At 46.7% G+C, this 21,906-nt stretch overlaps 1 protein-coding gene across 1 annotated transcript; it reads left to right on the forward strand.

Moving 5' to 3' along the window:
* Positions 1-14,783: 14,783 nt before the first annotated feature.
* Positions 14,784-19,548, forward strand: MYL2 (myosin light chain 2). Its single transcript, XM_014066050.2, has 7 exons — positions 14,784-14,938; positions 16,375-16,464; positions 17,273-17,348; positions 18,308-18,412; positions 18,740-18,815; positions 19,116-19,164; positions 19,301-19,548. Exons 1-7 carry the CDS (start codon positions 14,936-14,938, stop codon positions 19,397-19,399), a joined length of 498 nt encoding a protein of 165 aa, XP_013921525.1. The 5' UTR covers positions 14,784-14,935; the 3' UTR covers positions 19,400-19,548.
* The last annotated feature ends 2,358 nt before the right edge of the window (positions 19,549-21,906 follow it).

Consider the following 21,906-nt stretch of genomic DNA (forward strand, 5'->3'; position numbering starts at 1 on the left):
CTCCTCTTCTTCCTCTTCCTCCTCTTCTTCCTTCCCCTTCTCCTCCTCCTCTTTTTCTTCCTCTTCCTCCTCCTCCTCTTCTTCTTCTTCTTCTTCCTCCTTCCTCCTCTTCCTCCTCTTCTTCCACCTCTTCATCTTTTTCTTTTTCTTTCTCCTCTTCCTCCTCTTCTTCCTCTTCCTCTTCTTCCTTCCCCTTCTCCTCCTCCTCCTCCTCTTCCTCCTCTTCTTCCACCTCTTCATCTTTTTCTTTCTCCTCTTCCTCCTCTTCTTCCTTCCCCTTCTCCTCCTCCTCTTTTTCTTCCTCTTCCTCTTCCTTCTCCTCCTCCTCCTCTTCTTCTTCTTCTTCCTCCTCTTCTTCCTCTTCCTCCTCTTCCTCTTCCTCCTCTTCTTCCACCTCTTCATCTTTTTCTTTTTCTTTCTCCTCTTCTTCCTCTTCCTCCTCTTCTTCCTTCCCCTTCTCCTCCTCTTTTTCTTTCTCCTCCTCCTCCCTCTTCTTCTTCCTCCTCTTCCTCTCCTGAAGGAGGGCCACACTGGACTCCGACCAAACGATTCTCCCCGGGGGGCTCGGAGAGACACATTATCTCAAGGAGCTTTAAAATTCCTCCCTCCGAGGATTATTAAATGATTTAAGTCTGTTTTGCTTTTTCGCATGCTCATGAATAATTGATGCCCTGGCTTGTTAACGTCTAAACCTATTAGGGCAGGTGATTTACTTTAGGCCCAGCTCACCTCCGCCAGGAGCTTCGCCTCCTCCCCGCTCCCCCCCCTCGCCCCACATTCCCTGATATTTTAACAGATTGCCTGGGGTGGGCAGGGAGGGAGGCAGAAAGCGCTCTCTGGCGGCAGCCGAGGAAGAACGCCAGGGGAAACCAGCAAGCTGGCCGGCAGAAGGGAGGCGAAGGAGCTGAGGGACGAAGGAGAAGGGGGCCCGTGGGGCTTGCCTTGGGGTGGGACAGGGGAGGGGCAGGAGTGTGCCCGGCGAAGGAAGGGCCAATGCGAGGGGTGCGCTGAGTGTCTCCGGTGCTCTCTGAGCTTGGCTGTTTTCTTGCAGGCGTTTCATGACCCTACTATGGAACATCATCAGGGCTACCTAAGTATAATCAGCACTTGTATTCATGGTATTACCCAGTCTAGTAATGAAATGCCCACACAAAAACTGCTAAGCTAAAACAGCTAAAACACCAAGCATTCCTCCTCCCTCCTCCTCCTCCTCCTCTCCTCCTTCTTCTCCTCCTCCTCTTCCTCCTCTCCTTCTTCTTCTTCTTCCTCCCCCTCTTCTTCTTCTTCTCCTCCTCTCCTCCTTCTTCTTCCTCCTCCTCCACTTCTTCTTCTTCTCCTCCTCCTCTCCTCCTTCTTCTTCTTCCTTCCCCCTCCGCCTCTTCTTCTTCTTCTCCTCCTCTCCTCCTTCTTCCTCCTCTTCCTCCTCCTATTCTTCTTCTCCTCCTCCTCCTCCTCTTCTTCTTCTTCCTCCCCCCTCCTCTTCTTCTTCTCCTCCTCCTCTTCTTCTTCTTCTTCCTCCCCCTCCTCTTCTCCTCCTCCTCCTCCTCCTCTCCTTCTTCTTCTTCCTCCTCCTCCTCTTCTTCTTCTTCCTCCTCCTCTCCTTCTTCTTCTTCCTCCCCCTCCTCCCCCTCCTCACCTCCTAGTACTGATGATGTTACCTAGTTGGGCAATGAAACATCTGCAAGTAAACACCCAACCTCAGAGAGCACCCAGGACCCCACAATTATGAGGATATTGGTGGGTTCAATGTCACCCCATGGAGTGTAAATAGCCACGTGGGATCCTGTGCAAACAGGACCCTCATGCAGTGCGTGAGGCTTCGCCTTGGGTGGACTTCAACTCCCAGAATTCCCCAGCCAGCCTCTTCAAAGGGCTACGGATTGAGAAAGGCTGCTTCGCGGGATTGCAACAAGGGTTCCCATACTGCCACTCCTCCTTATGCCCACGGATCTCGCACCCCTCACTCATCCCTCATTCCCAAGAATGCATTGGAGGTGGTGTGTGTGTGTGTGTGAGAGAGAAAGATAATTTATTTGCAGGTCAGAAAAGCTTTTTGTGTCTCTCTCTCTCTTGTAGGAGGCGCTAACTCTTTTTTTGCATGAAAATGGAATCGAATCAGGAGGCCTAGCTGTTAAAAGCGAGCTCACCCCTCCAGTGCACCCCCCCCCCACATGCACCCACAGAGGCCTAGCCAACCCCAAGGCTACCACCAAGCAGAGCAGAAGGTGGCAGCCCGGAGCCCTGCGGGGTAATTAAGACAGCAGGGAGCTCTCTCTTCTGTACTTGGGGTTTGATTGGCAGGAAGTTTGCAATCCTGCGAAGATGCCCGTTTCCTGGGGCTTCCTATTTTCAAGGGAACAAGTCAGGCTTGTGGAAGATTGCTAAGAAGCAAAGAGAGGGCCATCGGGTCTGCGTATCTGTTCCTTCTGCCCCCCCAAAAAAATACCTGAGGTACGTCTATAATATGAATATTTATGCCACCACAACTCCTCCACCACCACCAAGTCCCTTTGGCGTTCTCCCTCCGATGTGAGACATGCCTCGCATAACCAACTGTTCAGAGTCAGCCAGAGGCAATGGCTCATCCTCCCACCCCCCCAGAGTTGCCTGCGCCCCATGCCACCTGTCTCTCCCCCCCCCCACACCCCCGGCCCAGAAGCCTTTTGGTTATTTATTCTGTTAAATTTATATGCTGCTCGTCTCTCTCTCTCTCTATCCAGCAACTCTGGGAGGCTTACAGGGCGATACACAGCAGCGTGAAACAATTAAAAGTTAAAAGTTTGACTGAAAGTTAAAACGCTAAAACATTCAACATCTTCATCAATGATCTGGATGAGGGGATAAATGGGGAACTCATCAAGATGACACCAAGCTGGCAGGAATAGCCAACACTCCAGAAGACTTCAGGCTCAAGATACAGAAGGATCTTGACAAACTTGAACATTGGGCACTATCTAACAAAATGAAATTCAATGATGAAAAGAGTCAGGTTCTACATTTAGGCAAGAAAAACGAAATGCACAGGTACAGGATAGGTGGTACCTTGCTCAACAGTAGCAACTGTGAGAGGGATCTTGGAATCCTAGTGGACAACCATTTAAATAGGAGCCAGCCGTGTGCAGCAGCTGCCAAAAAAGCCAACACAGTTCTAGGCTGCATCAACAGAGGGATAGAATCAAGATCACATGAAGTGCTAATACCACTTTATAAGGCCTTTATAAGGCCACACTTGGAATCCTGCATCCAGTTTTGGTCGCCATGATGTAGAAAAGATGTGGAGACTCTAGAAAGAGTGCAGAGAAGAGCAGCAAAGAGGATTAGGGGACTGGAGGCTAAAACATATGAAGAACGGTTGCAGGAACTGGGTATGTCTAGTTTAATGAAAATAAGGACTAGGGGAGACATGATAGCAGTCTTCCAATATCTCAGGGGTTGCCACAAAGAAGAGGGAGTCAAGCTATTCTCCAAAGCACCTGAGGGTAGGACAAGAAGCAATGGGTGAAAACTAATCAAGGAGAGAAGCAACTTAGGACTGAGGAGAAATTTCCTGACAGTGAGAACAATGAATCAGTGGAACAGAAGTTGCCTCCAGAAGTTGTGAATGCTCCAATACTGGAAGTCTTTAAGAAGATGTTGGATAGCCATTTGTCTGGAGTGATATAGGGTTTCACCACCTAGGCAGGGGGTTGGACTAGAAGACCTCCAAGGTCCCTTCCACTCTGTTATTCTATTAAAATAGGTGACGGGGTGGATTAAAAAGGATCAGCGTGTAGATGGGATGCAGGTGGAGGTCGATCCTTAATCTCTAATAGCTACCTCAATCAGTCACACCATCTCTGGCTTTCCTTACCTGCAAATTCAGCTTTCGTCTTTTTGCATTTTAATATATGTTTTCTTTAAAATGGAAAAACAAAATCGTTATCAGTAAACAAACGTACCAGCTAATGTACATAAGCAGCAAATTAAGTAGCTCCATGAATTTGTCATATCTGTCTCACAAAGCACAAACCCCCTCCTGCTTGGCCTGGTATCGATTCCTCCAAATATATATTATTTTACACTGTAACTATCAGGAGCCCGTTGCCATTAATATGACAGTTAAATTTAAAATGCATTAGTTTAATAAAAATGCATAAAGTAGAATAGGACTGCATTAGTTGCCTGGCAAAATTCAATTTCATAAATATTAGCTCATGTTAAGACGCATTGATTTCCTGGGAAATTGGATTGGTCAAGGGGAATTTATATTTCGTTGGAATGGGAATGCGTCCATTTGTGTGCGCATGTATCCACACCCATGCTCCTAGATACACCCAAACGTTTGCACAGATGCTAGGCGAGTCAAAAGCATTCCCCTATAAAGCTCACACACAGTGCTGTGCTCTATAGTCAAAGAAGACAGAATTAAGCAAGATAACAGATATTTAGACTCAAAACGAAAATTTTGCAAACTCGTAGCTTTCAAACCCATAGATGCTAATCAAGAGGGGACTTTCTCCAATCAACTTACCAACTGAGTAGTGTTCAGATAGCGGGGCCACAAGCCCATTTTGAGGGGGATTACTTCTAGACGCGGTGGCTCAGTGGCTAAGATGCTGAGAATTGTCTATCACAAAAGTCGGCAGTTCGGATCCCTAGCGCTGCGTAACGGAGGGAGCTCCCGTGACTCGTCCCAGCTTCTGCCAACCTAGCTGTTCGAAAGCAGGTAAAAAATGCAAGTAGAAAAATAGGAGCCACCTTTGGTGGGAAGGGAACAGCGTTCCGTGCGCCTTCGGGCGTTGAGTCATGCCGGCCACATGACCACGGAGACGTCTTCGGACAGCGCTGGCTCTTCGGCTTTGACACAGAGATGAGAACCGCCCCCTAGAGTCGGGAACGACTAGCACCTATGCGCAAGGGGAACCTTTAACTTACTCCTAGACAGGGTTCTTCTAGCCAACTCTAAAAAATCAATAGCCCTGAATTGATCACTGCATTTGCCTTCCGCGAGATGCACAAGTAACCATTTCTGATTGCAGAGAGACCTGATGTCAACTTTGTGAATTATGTGACCAACTGTATGTAATTCCTGCCAGGAAAAGAAACTCATATACCGGTGTGTTTAAATTGTATTTACAGCTGTTAAATGTTTGGAGAAGTAACCCAACTAAACTGGAGGCTGTTTCTCTTCCTTCCTTCAGGATCCCTTGAACTCTGGATGGCCGAAGAACCAGATGGAATCAGAGGCTTCCCTCATCCAGGCAGATGTCTGCACAGAGCGTAGCAACAGCTGGATTTTTAACAGCCAGGGATTGGCAGCTGCAGGCCCATCTGGGATCCATATTGTGCCGTTCCAGTTTCAGGACCAAAATAAATTGCCAAGAGGTGGCACCTTCTTCCAGAAAAGGAGGACTGGGAAGAGGGGCGCAAGATGGACTTGGTTATTTGTGGAGAAGCCACGGATGGCTGCTTGCAAGAGGAGCCTCTTCCATGAGCCGACTCCCAGGAATAGGTTCCCCATGATTCAAGGGAAACACGGAGATTAAATCAGGCCACATCAGTAGCATTGTGGAAAGAGATTCCTGTTCTGAGCTAGGCTTCTTTAGAGCCGGAAGCAAACTCCCGACAAAAACCCCTTTTATTCATTTGCTGTGAATTCTGCTCCCTCACTTGCAGCAAAGTCTTTCAAGGGAGGATTTACAGACACAGACCTTCTCTGGCTTGGAGAGCTGCCAAGCCGAGATCTGCAGAACCTGGCAAGGAGCCTCGGAGAGTCACGAACCAATGAAGCGAACTAATTTGTCTCCTGCAAACTCCACTCCCCTTTTGCTCCTCTTTTATTCCCTCTGGGAGGGGCCATTCACCGTCCACCTGTGGCCTTACTCCCAAGTCGACCCCTGTTCTTTAGCTGGTCCCTTCGTCTGGCAACACACTGGGAACAGGCTCCAGCTGTTCTTCTGCCTCACTGATGTCTGACTCCGAAGGCAGCTGATAACTGTCGGACGGCCCTGGCCCCCTCTCTGCCTCCGACACAGATCCCTCCTCAGAGCCTTCCCCAGACTCCAGGACTGGCCCAGGTTCCTCCCCAACCCTCCCCACTCTCCGAATCGGCTGCCAGCTCCATTGGCTGCTGGTGGGCCACAACCAGGAGGAGAAACCCCCCCCACTGAAATTTCAAAGCTGAGCAGGACTCCCCATCCCCTCCACCCAGCAACCCAGCAGAAGAGGTCTTCCAACAACAGGAACACGCAAGTAACAGCAAGAGAATCCAATACTTCCCCGCTTTATCTGCAGAGAATGCTGTGTTTTACAAGAAAAAAGGCTTTCTAATTAATAGGCCAGCCCTCTTTCCTGCGATAAAAATTGGGCAGAAGAAAAGGGTTGATTAACCTACTTCCCCCCCCCCCCCACTTTCAAACGCACACCCCATTCCCTCCCTCCATTTTGGCCCGCTCCTTCCCTCTCTTTCTTTCTTTCTGGCAGGCCCCGATAACATTCTTCTCTTTTGCAAGGGAAGCGTGATTTATCCCTCGAACTGCCACAGGAGAGGGAATTCTGTTACGGAATCAGCCGGCAGAAAGCTAGCAAGGTTAATTAGTTTGCTTGATTTTGTGTTAATTTACCCACATGAAAGGGCTGGCAGCAGGCACAAACGGGGGGGGACGGACGGGTTTCCCGTTGCATGACAGAAAGCCCTAGAATTGCCGGGGGTGGAGGCAGGCAAACAGAGCAGTGGGAACTAAGGAGGCCGGTGAAGAGAACTCTTGCAGGACTCCAGTGTCACACAAACACAGCTTGTATCTCTCTAAACACACACACACACATCCCACAGAGTGCCCGATTCAGGGCATAAGGTCTATGAAAGTGGGGCAAGCAAGAAAGACTCACCTGCTTTGAGCAAGCTTGGCTCCTCCACTTCGGAGAATGATCCCTTTGCAAAATCCCTCCAGCACAACGTTTTCAATCAAAGAGGAAGGAATTTAACCCCAGGATTACAGAGAGCCAGGCAGAAAACACACACACACACGCACACATACACCACCACAAAACCCAAAGTTAAAAAGATTGTAGAATCAGGTTTGACTCATTTAGAATAGAGGAGTAGAATAGAATAGAATAGAATAGAATAGAAAAGAATAGAATAACCTAGTTGGAAGGGACCTTGGAGGTCTTCTAGTCCAACCCCCTGCTCAGGCAGGAAACCCTACAGACAAATGGTTATCCAACCTCTTAAAAACATCCAGTGTTGGAGCATTCACAACTTCTGGAGGCAATTCGTTCCCTTGGTTAATTGTTCTAGCTGTCAGGAAATTTATCCTCTAAGTTGCTTCTCTCCTTGATTAGTTTCCATCCATTATTCCTTGTTTGGTCTTCAGGTGCCTTGGAGAATAGCTTGACTCCCTCTTCTTTGGGGCAACCCCTGAGATATCGGAAGACTGCTATCTTGTCTCTTCATTAAACTAGACATACCCAGTTCCTGTAACCATTCTTCATATGTTTTAGCCTCCAGTCCCCTTATCATCTTTGTTGCTCTTCTCTGCTCTCTTTCTAGAGTCTCCGCATCTTTTCTACATCGTGGCAACCAAAACTGAATGCATGACTCCAAGTGTGGCCTTAATTTAACAGTAGCCTTGCTTAGCAATGGAAGTTTTGGTCCCAACAGCAGTCATAAGCCAAGCACAATCTGGATTCCCGAGTATCTTTCTGCTTTTCAAGAGGGATTCCTCCTGTTTTGATCATTAGATCAACTCACAGCCAACCAACTGGGGGTTAGGATCCTTGGACCTGACCTCCTGATCAGCAAGGAGGGAACCTGGTTCAGCCACCATTTCAACCTTTGTCGTTGTTTGTGGTTCCTTTCAATGTACAAGCATAGAAAGTTTATGGGTGTTTTCGAGCTAACAAGTGAGTCCAGCTCAGTTTAGAATTGAAGGGGATTTGCAACTCAACAGAGTTGAGCAAAGTAAGAAGTTGACATTTAAAAAATAGGCGCATCTCTGAGATGATGACATCCTCCTTTCCTTCAACAAGGCTCCATGTTTTCGGCTGCTTGTGGTAACTTGTCTAGTTCCATGGTGCTGCTTTCTGGACATTTTAAGTAGTGTGCAGGTTCAAAAGCGAGGCCAAAGGGCCCCAGCTAGGCTTTTTTTTTTTAAATTTATGACAACTCACATTAAGCCGTTGCATGTCACCTCCTGACATTTATAGATTTTTTTTCCTAATGCTGGAAATTAAGGTAATTGCACCCAGGGCCAATTAATCTTGCAGAACTCTGGAGGAGAGGAAAAGAAAGACAGGCAGCTCCCAATGCTTGATTGAAAGTGACGGCTTTGGGGATGTCCCGATCCACGCATGGGGCTAATTTCCCCCTCACTCTGATGATCCAGGGAGGGATGCCACCAAGTCTCCTGGCTCCGAGGAAAGCGGTGTTTTTACCTGTTAGCATTTATTTTGCATTTTGTATCCTGCATCTCTATTATCGGTTTCTAAAGACACCAAAACAGATCACAGATCAAAGGTTTCAACTTCCAACCTGAGCGCCGGCCTCTGCTTCATTTCACACAAAGTAAGCCTGAGACTGGCTATCGTTTTTCACAGGGCGCATTGGCGGGGAAATGGCAGCTCTCATCTCCGGCTCCTTTAAAGTTCCACCATAGAGAAGTCGAAAGCTAAGCCTGAACCCAGAGAAGGTCTCTGTGGCCATTGAAGGTGCCTGGACTTCAACTCCCAGAATCCCCCAGCCAGCCATGGGTGTTGAAATCCAGGCATCTTCAAGTGGCCACAGTTGCTCTATGTGGAATCCTAGCCCAGCACCAAGGACAGCTCTCCTTGTTAATACACTCTTCCTTTTCAGAGCAAACTGATGTGGCTCATAGCTTCTCCGAGCATGGATGGCTGAGGAATTCTGGGAGCTGAAGTCCCATGTCTTAAAGTTGTCAAGTTTGGAGGCCCTTGGTCTAAAGCAACCTTTCGGATCTCAGGGACCACTAAATTTTAAATCCCGTGGACCACTAATATGATCTGTCTAATGACTAGCTGGGTGGGCGTGGCTAGGTGATCATGTGACTGGATGGGTGTGGCCAACTTGATGTCACATCGAGGGACGCCGCGTCAGACTCTACTCGCCCCTCCCCTGCCAGCCACTCCTCGCCTGCCCGCCCAGGCTCCTTAGGGCCCCAACAGGAAGCAGTTGCTGGAGCTAAGCAGCCCCCAGGAGAAAGAGTCCAGTTCAAATTGGATCTGACTGAGAAGGAGGCTCAGCAGAAGCACCGCACTGAGGACTAGGAGCATGGTTTTTCCAAGCAGAGGGAAGGCCTGCGGGAGTAGCAAGGCCAGGTGCCGGCGCCTGGAGGCTCAGCGGGCTGAGATGGTCAGTCAGTTCCAGGCCAGGATGTAGTCCCACTGGAACGAGGCCCTCCGGCTCTTCCCCACCAGCGGCTCTTCCCTCCAGCCTTCGCCCAAAGCCCCCCACCAGGAGGCTGAAGCAGACCCCAAGTCAGAATTCCTTCCCCTCTCCGACCCACACAAAAAGACCCCAAAGGGGGAGACTCTCTGCAGCAACACAAGCGTTCATTGCACGTATCCCTCCCAGGGGCCGTAGTTTGAGGACAACTGATTTAGTGCAATGCAAAAAATGCAAATAGTTTTCCTGCAGATCACCAAAATTTTCTTGGTGGTCCATGGACTACCAGTTGGTGACCGCTGGTCTAGATCGCAACTACTATTGTGGGATGGATTTCATACAATTTCGTGGTAGGAATGTGAGACTTGGAAGGATTTGCCTTACCAAACCTAGTTTCTCAAATTATGTGTGAAACTTCAAAATAGAAATATCAATTCATAATGTGGGCTAAAAATACAATACTTGATATAAAGCTACACCTAAAAAATTAATTCTGATAGAAATACCATGTTTCCCCATTATTGGAAAAGTCTCCTCATCAAATTAAGAAACATCTCTCTCTAATTAAAATACTCATTGTTGCAGAAAACTCTATCCAAGGCAACAGTTACAAATCATCAAACTCTTCTACATCAAAATTTCTTAGGCGTCACCTAAAGAAATATGAACAGCCAGAAAACGTTCATAAGTGGGTAAAACCATCGAGGTGTGTGTGTGGGTCTTAATTAAAATAGCTGCTTTTTTTGACAAGGTGTCATATAGATCATTTTCAAACTATAAAAACATTATTTTAAAAGCCACTGCAGTTAAATACACTCCCGGGTATGACCCAATAGTGAGGGAAGAAAGAATTATCTGGATTTTATTTTATTTTTAATAATGAATTTTAGTGTTGTTATCAGGTTTCGCCAGAAGAGGGCAGGCAAAGCTCAGGTTCCTTTTTCCTTCCTTAAATCACCATACTGTAAATAGAAATCGAAGCAGGCTTGCAAAAATTTCTTATTAGGAAGCTCCTTGTTGTCCACGGATGCATTTCCTATCTCCCTTTAATTCACAAGAGGTCCTGAATGGTAGCTGATTTCTGCAACCCATTTCATTTTCACTTTATTTGTATGCCGCCCTTTTCCCTGGGGGGACTCAGGGTGGCTCGTCCCACAATCAAATGGGTTTATTGTAAACTTGCCATGCTGTTTAATCTGACATTGTTTCTGCTTTAACATCTTTTGCTGAAGCAATCTCAGGGATTTAGAGGTAGTTGCCGGGTACGGAACGATAATAAAATCATAGTACTTTGTAATGGAATTCATGCAGCCATCTCCGAACTCCCTAGCTCATAAATCATTAACTCCAGACTGGCATTATCTTGTTGCAGATTTCAAAAGAAAGGGAGTTACAAGGCTGGTGGTGGGAACAGGAAGGAAAGCAGGACAGTTAAGGTGATGGAGGGCATAATCTCTCGTCATTGTGCACACCTTGGGAATTTCTCCCCACCAGGATCTTCAGATGGGGTGACCTGCCAACAGACAAGGATGGCATCACCACAAAAGCATCACCTCTGAGATGCTTCTCCATCTCTCTTTTATGTTATCTTTTATGTCTTGCAACGGAAAAAAGGATGGGGTGATTTGTGGACAGGATCCCCAGGTCCCCGATTCGCTGTATCACCCCACTGAAAAGCCACGGCTGCAGTCTCACACGCTACATCTGAGTAAGCCACCTGGAAATTTATTCTTGTCCCTCCTTTTGTCTTGCATGCCTGGGCTCCCTGTCTATTTAAATCCTTTTCGAAATGCCTCGGCTCTTCCCCTGCCATTGAGTCTCTCTGCTCCAGAATAGCCGGGATGTTCTCTCCCCCCCCCCCCCCCGGTTTCCTTTTCTTCTGTTTCTGCTGGCTGGCAGGAAGGGAAAGCTACATTCGATGTATAGGAATCAGCTTTTTAAAATATATATATATATATATTATTATTATTATTATAATTATTATAATTATTATTATAATAATATTATAATATTATTTCGATCCTTTCCAAATTGTACTTCCTGTTCTAAGTTTAAGCTTAAATAAAGCTTCAGCTGGAGAGGGCTGAGATAGCATTTTAGTCTTGTGAATGAGCATCTGGCTTTAGAAGAGTCCAGGCAAAAAAAAATAGGAATCCCTGTTGGGATATTACAAATATTAGATTAAGTTTTCTTTCTACCACCACAAAAATAATCTTAAACCTTCCTTTTCATCCTCAGTAGTCAGGTCACAGTGTGGGTGACACTGTCTTACAAGTTTTCAATAAAATGCCTCAATATTCTGAGTCTTCAGGCCAGGTGTAGCAAATGTATGTCCTTAAAAGGCAGAAACTTTAAAAACTTTACCCGAAGTGTTTTTTTTATTTCCCTTCTCTTACTTACTGATTAACTAAGCGAGCAATTTTTTTTTAAAATTTCTACATGCTAGTAGGTTCACGGATTTCAAAGTCTGTGCAAATGATGATCGTTCACACGAATTCACGCAAAGCAGCCTACAAGCCCCAATTTTTCAAAAGTTCTGGGAATTCTGAAGCTTGGAGGTCCAAGACTCCTCTTGGGAAGAGATACTTTAGAGGATAACAATGTAAAGGACGGAACAGGCCTATATATAGCTTGTTGGCTCTGGTTGGTTGAATAAGAGAATCTGTCTTTGCCTAATTCATAGGGAGATTTAAAGAGAGAGACAGAGAGAGACAGAGACAGAGAGACACAGACAGAGACACAGAGAGACACACACAGAGAGAGACAAAGAGACAGAGAGACACAGACAGAGACACACAGAGAGAGACACACAGAGAGACAAAGACAGAGAGACACAGAGAGACAGAGATAGAGAGACACAAAGAGAGACAGAGAGAGAGACACACACACTCAGAGAGACAAAGACAGAGAGACACAGAGACACAGAGAGACAGAGATAGAGAGACACAAAGAGAGAGACAGAGACACAGAGAGAGACACACACAGAGAGACAGAGAGACAAAGACAGAGAGACACAGAGACACAGAGACACAGAGAGAGACACAAAGAGAGAGACAGAGACACAGAGAGAGACACACACAGAGAGACAGAGAGACACAGACAGAGATGCACACAGAGAGACACACAGAGACAAAGAGACAGAGAGACACAAAGAGAGACAGAGAGAGAGACACACACTCAGAGAGACAAAGACAGAGAGACACAGAGACAGAGAGACACAAAGAGAGAGACAGAGAGACACAGACAGAGACACACAGAGAGAGACACACAGACAGAGACACAGAGAGAGACAGAGAGACACAGACAGACACAGAGAGAGAGAGCCACAGAGAGACAAAGACAGAGAGACACAGAGACAGAGACAAAGAGACAGAGAGACACAAAGAGAGACAGAGAGAGACACACACACTCAGAGACACAGAGACACAGAGACAGAGAGAGCGACAAAGAGAGAGACAGAGAGACACAGAGAGACACAGAGACACAGAAAGAGACAGACACACACAGAGAGAGAAACACACAGAGAACAGCAAGAAAGAGAGAGAGGGGGGGAGAGAAGGAGGGAGGGAGGGGAAAGGAGCTCAGCCCAACAACAGCAGCTGTTCACCCTTCCATCCACTTCCACCGTGTTTGGTTAAGACAGCTGCAGGCAACTGTGAAATATATGGAGAGCATTGTTTGGAGTGTGTCACCTTCCCTGCCTGCCCATCCCTTTGTCTGAGGGTATTCCAGTCCCAGGGAGGGGAGGGAGGGAAAATGCTCAGGAGCAGAGAGCACCAGCTAAAAATATAAGTGCAAAGGACAGGAAGATGCCTCGCCTGTTGGTCGGCCATAACTGAATCCAGAGGGGGGACACTCACAGTAGCCTTTTCCCGGTGGGCTAAGATTAGTTTTCAGAAGCGTAGAGCTTCGCGATAGGAGAAAAGGTTTAAACTCTCTTCTCTGCTTGGCAAAACCTCCCTGCGAGGTAGATAAAAATCCCCTTGCCGTTTGCTCCTTGCTGCCTTTCAGGATGTCATTCCTGATGGCGTTTTTACTTTCCAATTTACCCTACAACCCTAGGATCTCCTCGGGGTCTCTCATCCGTCCACGTACTCCCCGGGACTGACTTGGCTTCCTCAAGATCACTTAACCCCCCCCCCCCATCCATTGCTGACACTGAATTCATTGTTTGAGTCGATCCACACAATCCCAGAATGGGTCAGGGGAAATCAGTGGCTTGTAGCTAAGTGGGCATATATATATATTTTCTACATTTAGGCAAGAAAAACGAAATACACAGGTACAGTATAGGTGGTACCTTGCTCAATAGCAGTCACTGTGAGAGGGATCTTGGAGTCCTAGTGGACAACCACTTAAATAGGAGCCAGCCGTGTGCAGCAGCTGCCAAAAAAGCCAACACAGTTCTAGGCTGCATAAACAAAGGGATGGAATCAAGATCACGTGAAAGGTTAATACCACTTTATAAGGCCACACTTAGAATCCTGCATTCAGTTTTGGTCGCCATGATGTAGAAAAGATGTGGAGAATCTAGAAAGAGTACAGAGAAGAGCAACCAAGAGGATGAGGGGACTGGAGGATAAAACATATGAAGAACGGTTGCAGGAACTGGGTATGTCTAATTTGATGAAAAGAAGGACCAGGGGAGACATGATAGCAGCCTTCCAATATCTCAGGGGTTGCCCCAAAGAAGAGGCAGTCAAGCTATTCTCCAAAGCACCTGAGGGCAGGACAAGAAGCAATGGGTGGAAACTAATCAAGGAGAGAAGCAACTTAGGACTGAGGAGAAATTTCCTGACAGTGAGAACAATGAATCAGTGGAACAGAAGTTGCCTCCAGAAGTTGTGAATGCCCCAACACTGGAAGTCTTTAAGAAGATGTTGGATAGCTATTTGTCTGAAGTAGTGTAGGGTTTCCTGTCTAGGCAGGCAGTTGGAGTAGAAGACCTCCAAGGTCCCTTCCAACTCTGCTATTGTATTGTATTGTATTGTATTGTATTGTATTGTATTGTATTGTATTGTATTGTATTGTATTGTATTGTATTGTATTGTATTGTATTGTATTGTATTGTATTGTATTGTATTGTATTCCATTCCATTCCATTCCATTCCATTCCATTCCATTCCATTCTATTCTATATCTATACAGAGGTAGAGAATGCATTGTTTATTTCCTCATGGGCCTCCAATGCATACATTGAAGACCAACTGACACTCACAGGTGTCCGGCTATTATCTGGCCACTGGCAGGACGCTGCGTCTGACATCTTAAATGGAAAGGCCGTCCGGGCGGCTGGCGTGTCCCTAACCTTGGGGGGGGGCTCTGTTGTTCTGGCATGTCACCACATGACAATGCAGGCTGATATTTAAGAAGGCAGAAGAGAGAATGGAGGGAGGAGAGGATTAACTCACCTACTACAGCCAAAAGAGGAGATGGGTTTATTTATAATCTGGGTTGGGCCTTATTTATTGTCTCCTCAGGCAGAGCAAAGGGGGCACCCGCCGAAGGAACAGTCTCCAGACAGCACCCTGAGCTCCATCCTTGGTCTTAGAAATGGTGAGTCAAAGGAGGGAGGGAGGGAGGGGCTGTGAATTGGAAGGGGAAAAAAGGGAATTCAAGCATTCCAGATAAAAAATAGAGGCCTAGAAGGGAGGGAAGGAAGGAGGGAAGGAGAGAAGGAGGGAAGGGGAAGGAGGGAGGGAAGGAAGGGGAGTAGGAGAGAAGAAATGAGGGAAGGAAAGAGGGAGGGAAGAAGCAGTAGGACCGTTGTAAGATAAGATGGATCTATGGGATGTTAAAAAAGCAATCTTCAAGTATACTGTTAACAGTAGGGAAAAATTGTTATAAATACATATTATTAATAACAGTTATGAGATCATATAATTGTGAATGTATATATAAAATTGATAAAATAAAATAAAAATAAAAAAAACAGAGGCTGTCTTTCAAGAGTTCTAGTATCAGGAAGGATGAGCGTCACACGCAGACATCTCTTCAGAAGAAGAGTGGATAGGCCCGTGAAGCTGGAATTAATTGATAAGGGGTTTTAATCAAGATACACGTATTCTTTCAAACTTTAATGTCTTCAGCAACGGCAGATGATTTTATAACTTGGTTCGAAGCAATGGTTGAGTGGTGCCCAAACTGGACTCGATCCATTTCTCCTTGCTGGCTTGATGTCTTTCTCAGGCCACTGGTTTCATACCCGCGTGTTCCCCTTCACACGTTCAGTACTCCAATCCTTTCTGGAAATCTCCAATTTACCCTTCTCCTTTTAAACACCGATTTTCTAGTCCTCCAAATGTTAAAATCCATATATCGGTACATCTCTTTCTTTTTGGCGCCATCCAATGTAAGATTGTAAACTTCCCGAGTCAGGGAAACCCTCCGTGGACTTTTCACCACAGGGCATTTACCACGGATGGCACTATATCGATAGCCACTAAGTACAACTGATCGTGGTCCCAGAACTCTCTTGACCAATAAAACAGTAAAAACGCTCTTGTTTTCAGCTTTTGGCATTGGATGGGAGGTCTGTGGCCATTATTTGGCCCAGCAGAAGAGGCTATTAGAAGTTAAAGAGATGCCACTGAATAAATGTTGTGTAATGTAGGTGGCTCAGTGGCTAAGACGCTGAGCTTGCTGATCAGAAAGTTTGGCAATTCAGCAGTTCAAATCCCTAGCACTGCATAACGGAGTGGGCTCCCGTTACTCATCCCAGCTTCTGCCAACCTAGCAGTTCGAAAGCACGTAAAAAAAAATGCAAGTAGAAAAATAGGGACCCCCCCCTTTGGTGGGAAGGGAACAGCCTTCTGTGCGCCTCTGCCACTGAGTCATGCCCGCCACATGACCACGGAGAACGTCTCTGGACACCGCTGGCTCTTTGGCTTGGAAACGGAGGTGAGCACGCCCCCTAGAGTTGGGAACGACTAGCAGGTGTGTGCGAGGGGAACCTTTACCTTCAGCTAATGTTGTGTTTAATCTCCCCAAAGTCTCCCAAGAAAGCGAAGAAGAGGGCAGAAGGTGCCAATTCCAATGTCTTCTCCATGTTCGAACAAGCACAGATCCAGGAGTTTAAGGAGGTACGTCAACAGAGGCGGTAAAATGTTTTGCAAAGAGTTTGTGTTACGAATCCGTATACGCAGAATACCCTGATCCAATAGTATGGAAAACGTAGGCAAAATGCTAACCTCCTCTTGGCCTCTGTCCTACCTGCGTAATGAAGAGTCCGTATTTGAATTTCAGCCGCGCCGCACGATCTAAGGCCCCTTCGGGTTTGTTTAAAGAGCATGGAAGTGTGTGCTTAAGTCTTAGATGATCCTACATTCTAGTAGATCAAAGGCTCCAATAACCAATTTAAAAAGACTTTATTGGGGCTTAATGTGAAGCCCCCCCGTCTTAGTCCTGGAACCTAGCTGAAATGCCTAGCCGAATATTGCAAGCATAAAGCCTGCCAGATGCCTCGTGCACTTATAATTCCAGCCGTGGAGAGTTCATTTATTTACTTTATTTTGCCTCCTGGGCCGATTGTATAAGATTTGAGTTGGTTTTTACCTTTCCCTAAAACCTTATGCAAACTTGGGAACTTTTAAGACCAACTGGCTGGGGAATTCTGGGAGTTGGAAGTCCACAAGTCTTAAAATTCCCAAGTTTGGACATCCCTGCCGTACGCATTTCCCCAACGGTCTCATGGATCCCAGAAAGACCCTGAGTGCAATGATGTATCCCGCATAATCACAGGACAGGGCTGGGGAACGATATCAAAAGAGGTTCTTGAAAGGCTATGCACACCCGACAGCTGGAAGCCTCTTCCAAAGTGACGGTGGTCCGTCTAGCAGGGAGACGAGGCGCTTCACACATGCCCCTCCATGCCTTTTTCTCCCCTTTCAGGCTTTCACCATCATGGATCAGAACCGCGATGGTTTCATTGACAAATCAGACCTGAGAGACACATTTGCAGCCCTCGGTAAGTGAAGAAACCCCCCTTTGTCCTATTAAGTCATTTATACAGGATCCCATTGAGGGGGGAAAAAAATGTTTCGTTCCTTTCCCCCTGCCCAAAATGCTAATATCAAGTCAGAATTAAACTAAGGTGTAGACCACGAGAAATAAGAAATGGAGAAATCCAGAATTCGGTCTTGAAATAGAAGGGACGGTTCCACGTTTTGATAGCGTTCCAGGTCAAGGGGATTTATATCTTCCCAAGCCAAATGCAGCTAGTACGGACGATTGAGTATCTAGGAGTTTCTCAGTTTTGGCAGTAAATGTGAGAAAATCCCCCATTCTTCCACATTAGGCAGGGACGGGAGAGAGGCTACTGCTGTGCTGTTTGCCTCTCAGCACCCCCCAGGTAAAACAAGACAGGAAATACCACCAGATGAGCTAATTCTACTTCAGTGCCAGGCAACATCAAAAGAATTTTGCAAGTCTGAATGTCCAAAAACTTCCTTCCATCACTTTTAATTGCTTGATTCATTAGGGCAGTGTTTCTCAACCTTGGCAACTTGAAGATGTCCGGACTTCAACTCCCAGAATTCCCCAGCCAGCGAATGCTGGCTGGGGAACTCTGGGAGTTGAGGTTCGGACATCTTCAAGTTGACAAGGTTGAGAAACACTGTCCTAACCACTGCTGGGGAATTCTGGGAGTTGAAGTCCGGACATCTTCAAGTTGCCAAGGTTGAAAAACACTGCATTAGGGGATTAGTCCTTCCTATAGTTTGTTTCTCCAACCGTTGGGGGCTCCTCCCTCTCTTCTCTGATCTTCCCCTCAACCCCCCCCAAGGTCACCCAGACATTCCATTGCATTCCCTTGAAATAGCTTCGCTTAGCAGAATCACGAATAGGTCTTTCAGTAGTTTAAAGGATTCCTTAAGAGGGATTCCTTGCTGAGGGGTTGCGTTTGGTGTGGTTTTTTGCCTCCTTTAGGGCGTCTCAATGTGAAAAACGAAGAGCTTGATGAGATGATCAAAGAAGCTCCTGGAGCAATTAACTTCACCGTCTTCTTGACAATGTTTGGAGAAAAGCTTAAAGGTAAGATCGGGGGCTACGATTCGGTTGCAAGCAGTCAGCCTCTTTGGTAAGAGGATTAAGCACCCACCCATGCAGAGAGAGACAGACAGACAGACAGACAGACAGACACACACACACACACACATGAGCACATCAGAGAGCTTCCTCGTGTGGCTCAAGGAGGGTTTTTTATTCTGGTTCGCCTGCCCATTTATTTCCTCTGTAGCCCCAGCCTTCCCACAAACATCGCAAGAAGGGCCTCTTCCACAACGTGTTCAGCTTTCTTAGACTTCCTCTCTCTCTCTCTCTCCTCTCTCATCCCCCCTTTATTTCCTTTTAATTTTCCAGGAGCAGATCCAGAGGAAACCATCCTAAATGCATTTAAAGTCTTTGATCCGGAAAGCAAAGGCTTAAAGGCAAACTAGTAAGTATCTTTGGCGCTTCTCCACTTAAAGTGGTCAGAAGACCCCCCTCCCACCCCACCCTGGAGCCCTTTCGGCTTCTCTTCGCCCCCCCCTTCGTCACCTCTCTTTGGACAATCTGCCAAGATGCAAATGTACAATCAGCCCGGCTGCTTATCCTAAAAGCAAATGAAGAACTTTTTGGTGTGCTCCAGCCTGGATCTCAGAAATAAGAAAGCCGCCACTTCTCTTCTTCCCATCCAGCGATGGGTGGAATGGAGACTGATGTTCCTTTGCATCTAATCCTGGTTTTTATTTTCCAGCATCAAAGAGATGCTGATGACGCAAGGAGAACGATTTTCAAAGGAAGAGGTAAGAGAAATTTGACAGCCTCTCTTGGGAATGCAATTCAGGGAGTGCCTTCGAAATGAAGGTTTGCAATTTTAGCAAGAGCCGCTGAGGTGTTAAAGCTGGAGAGGAAATGTTCTGGCTTGTTTTGTTCCTCCAGGTAGACCAAATGTTTGCAGCCTTCCCTCCAGATGTGACCGGTAACCTCGACTATAAGAATTTGGTGCATATCATCACGCACGGAGAAGAAAAAGATTAAGAACTCGGTGTGAAGGCAGAAGTGATACCTTCCCTGGCCAGCTAAGCTGGGCTGTTGTGTCTTCCCTGTGTGTTGTCATCCTCCTGGCAGTCCCAGCCCTTTGTCTGTCCTATCCGTAGAAAGAATCCAACCATGTCTGGAGAAACCTATTTCTAAAATTGCCTTTGTGTTGAATTATTCAGAAAATCGGAGCAGCCCTGGGTGAATGATTATGGATGAGGGGACAGAATAAGCCATGTGTTTCCCTGCTGAGGCCAGAGCAGGATGTGTTTCCCACTTAACACACAATGCTAAGAGGTTGCCCAACAACAGTATGTGGGGCTGAGCAGGAGGAGGCTTCACCAACAGGACCGCAAATTGGCCACTGCTGCTCTAGCCATTTCTGAAGAGCAGGGCTGGGGGAATATGACAACTTCACAACACGTGAATTTCAACTCCCGGAATTCCTCAACCAGCGATGCTCCAGGTTAGGTTAGAAAAAAAGCAAGATTTCGGCTTAGAAATGAATAAAAGACACCACACAAACACACATTGCACAACCCAATCACCCCGCATCTTGAAAGAGAAAAGCATGAAGATTGGGAAAAGGCATCTCGTCTGATGTTCAGTTGGAAGGAAAGTTGGCCTACGGGTGTTATCTAGGTTTGCTCACAAGATTTAGGTCCCAGTCATGTATGCTGCTCCCCCTCCCCTGGGGATTTTGACCATCCAGGAGCAACACACCAAAGGAGAGAAAAATATGCCAGCTGTGCATCTTCTAAAAGCAGCTAAGTAATCCTATATATAAATAAAATCAACATTCAACATTGGTGGAACAAGGCTGATTCAGCCATTTTCACCAGGGTATGGAAATTTGCTAGGAAACCAACATATCTATGGAGGCTTCCTACCTGTTATGGCAATAGCAATAGCAATTATATACCACTTCAGTGTGTTTTACAGCCCTCTCTAAACAGATTACAGAGTCAGTCTCTTGCCCCCAACTCATTTTACTGACCTCGGAAGGATGGGAGGCTGAGTCAACCTTGAGACGGCCAGGGTCGAACTCCTGGCAGTGGGAATGCAGAGTTAGCCTGCAATACTGCATTCTAACCACTGTGCCACCACAGCTCTATTGATCTTACTCACCTACTCCCTCTCTCTTAATTTCCCTCCATTGAGTTGCCTTTCTATTCCCAGAATAACCCCTTGAAAAGGTCAATCTCGCCTCCGGCTGATCATGGAAAGGTGAACCCTGGATCCCTCTCCCTCTCACCCACCCACCCCAATACGTCAGCTCTGCATTAGTGTGAATCTCTTACCCAAAGGAAGCACTCGGCTGGAACCACACGGCTGTCCTTCTGGGGGCAGGTAGGGCTGCCCATCATCTGCTCTCTCCAGGTCATGAAGTCAGCTGTGACAGGCAGGCTAACCTAACATAGGTTGAGACCCATCCAAAGCCAGTTTGTGTTGAGCGTCTGGGACTGCAAAACCAAATGTCCAGGGACTGTTAGCTTGGCGGTCTACCTTTGTGAGTCGGCCAACCTGAAATGCTCCAGCTGTATTGGGATTACAACTCCTAGGCTTTCCAAGAACCACACACACACACACACACACACACACAGGTGCAATCTTTATGGCAAGGGCCTTTGGTCTCTGTTAACAGCATGCTGTGAGATAACACACACACAGCTCATTCACAGTGGGCTATAAATAGTAAAGCTGTCTGGAACCTAGAAAAAGCCTGCTGCGTTCTTGGATAAATCCGAGTCGTGATCCTACTTCAGAAACTCCACACCCCGCTTTTTCATCCACTCTGCCTCTTGGCATTGGAAGGTTTTAGGACCGAAGGACATTTTTCCACTTCACATCTTAAAGTGTCGTATTGAGAGGGTCTTCTGTTTTGTTTTTTTAATATGTAGGAAGTAAGAAAATTAGCAAGGCTTAAGATCTGATACAAACGTAACCGGTTTATAATGGGAGCCATATAACTAACATCAGCCCGAGGAAGAAGCTTGGTTGAGACTAGGAAGCCATCGTGGCTTACTTAGGAGACTCTGCACCCGTGCTGATGAGGATCAAAGTGAGGGTTGACCGACATTAATTCAAGAATGGAGTGGAAGGTCATGGGTTCCGTTCCAGGCGCTTCCCCTCCTCTCTCTCCATCTGATCTCTGCAGAGTCCCTCCTGTAGGCGCAGCCCAGAGGCCTTGCTCTTTTTATTGGGGGGAAAAATAACAAGGTGCCAGAAACATCTCCCTTAATCTTCTTTGGCTAATAGAACCTGCCAGACCAGGAAACGGTTCGAGACTGTCAACAGCCGCACAGTAAAAGCATAAAAAGCAACAGAATCAATAACCGGGCCAGGTATTTCAAGGTCCAGGAAGAAGGAGAGTCACCTTTGCAGGCTGCTAGAAGGGGGGGAGGAAATTGCCTCTTAAAGTCCTCTGCAGCATCTTTGTCAGAAGGGAGGATGTCTTACAGTGGTGGGTTTCAAAAATTGTTTGAACCTACTCTGTGGGAGTGGCC

This window comes from Thamnophis sirtalis, unplaced genomic scaffold (assembly GCF_051295495.1).
Source record: "Thamnophis sirtalis isolate CommonGarterSnake01/CBP01778 unplaced genomic scaffold, rThaSir2_p1.2 scaffold_2, whole genome shotgun sequence".
Classification (NCBI taxonomy): domain Eukaryota; kingdom Metazoa; phylum Chordata; class Lepidosauria; order Squamata; family Natricidae; genus Thamnophis; species Thamnophis sirtalis.

Coding starts and splice junctions, on each gene's coding strand:
- MYL2 (XM_014066050.2), top strand. Junction 16,465..17,272: donor AGATCCAGGAGTTTAAGGAG/GTACGTCAACAG, acceptor CTCCCCTTTCAG/GCTTTCACCATCATGGATCA. Junction 19,165..19,300: donor AACGATTTTCAAAGGAAGAG/GTAAGAGAAATT, acceptor TTGTTCCTCCAG/GTAGACCAAATGTTTGCAGC.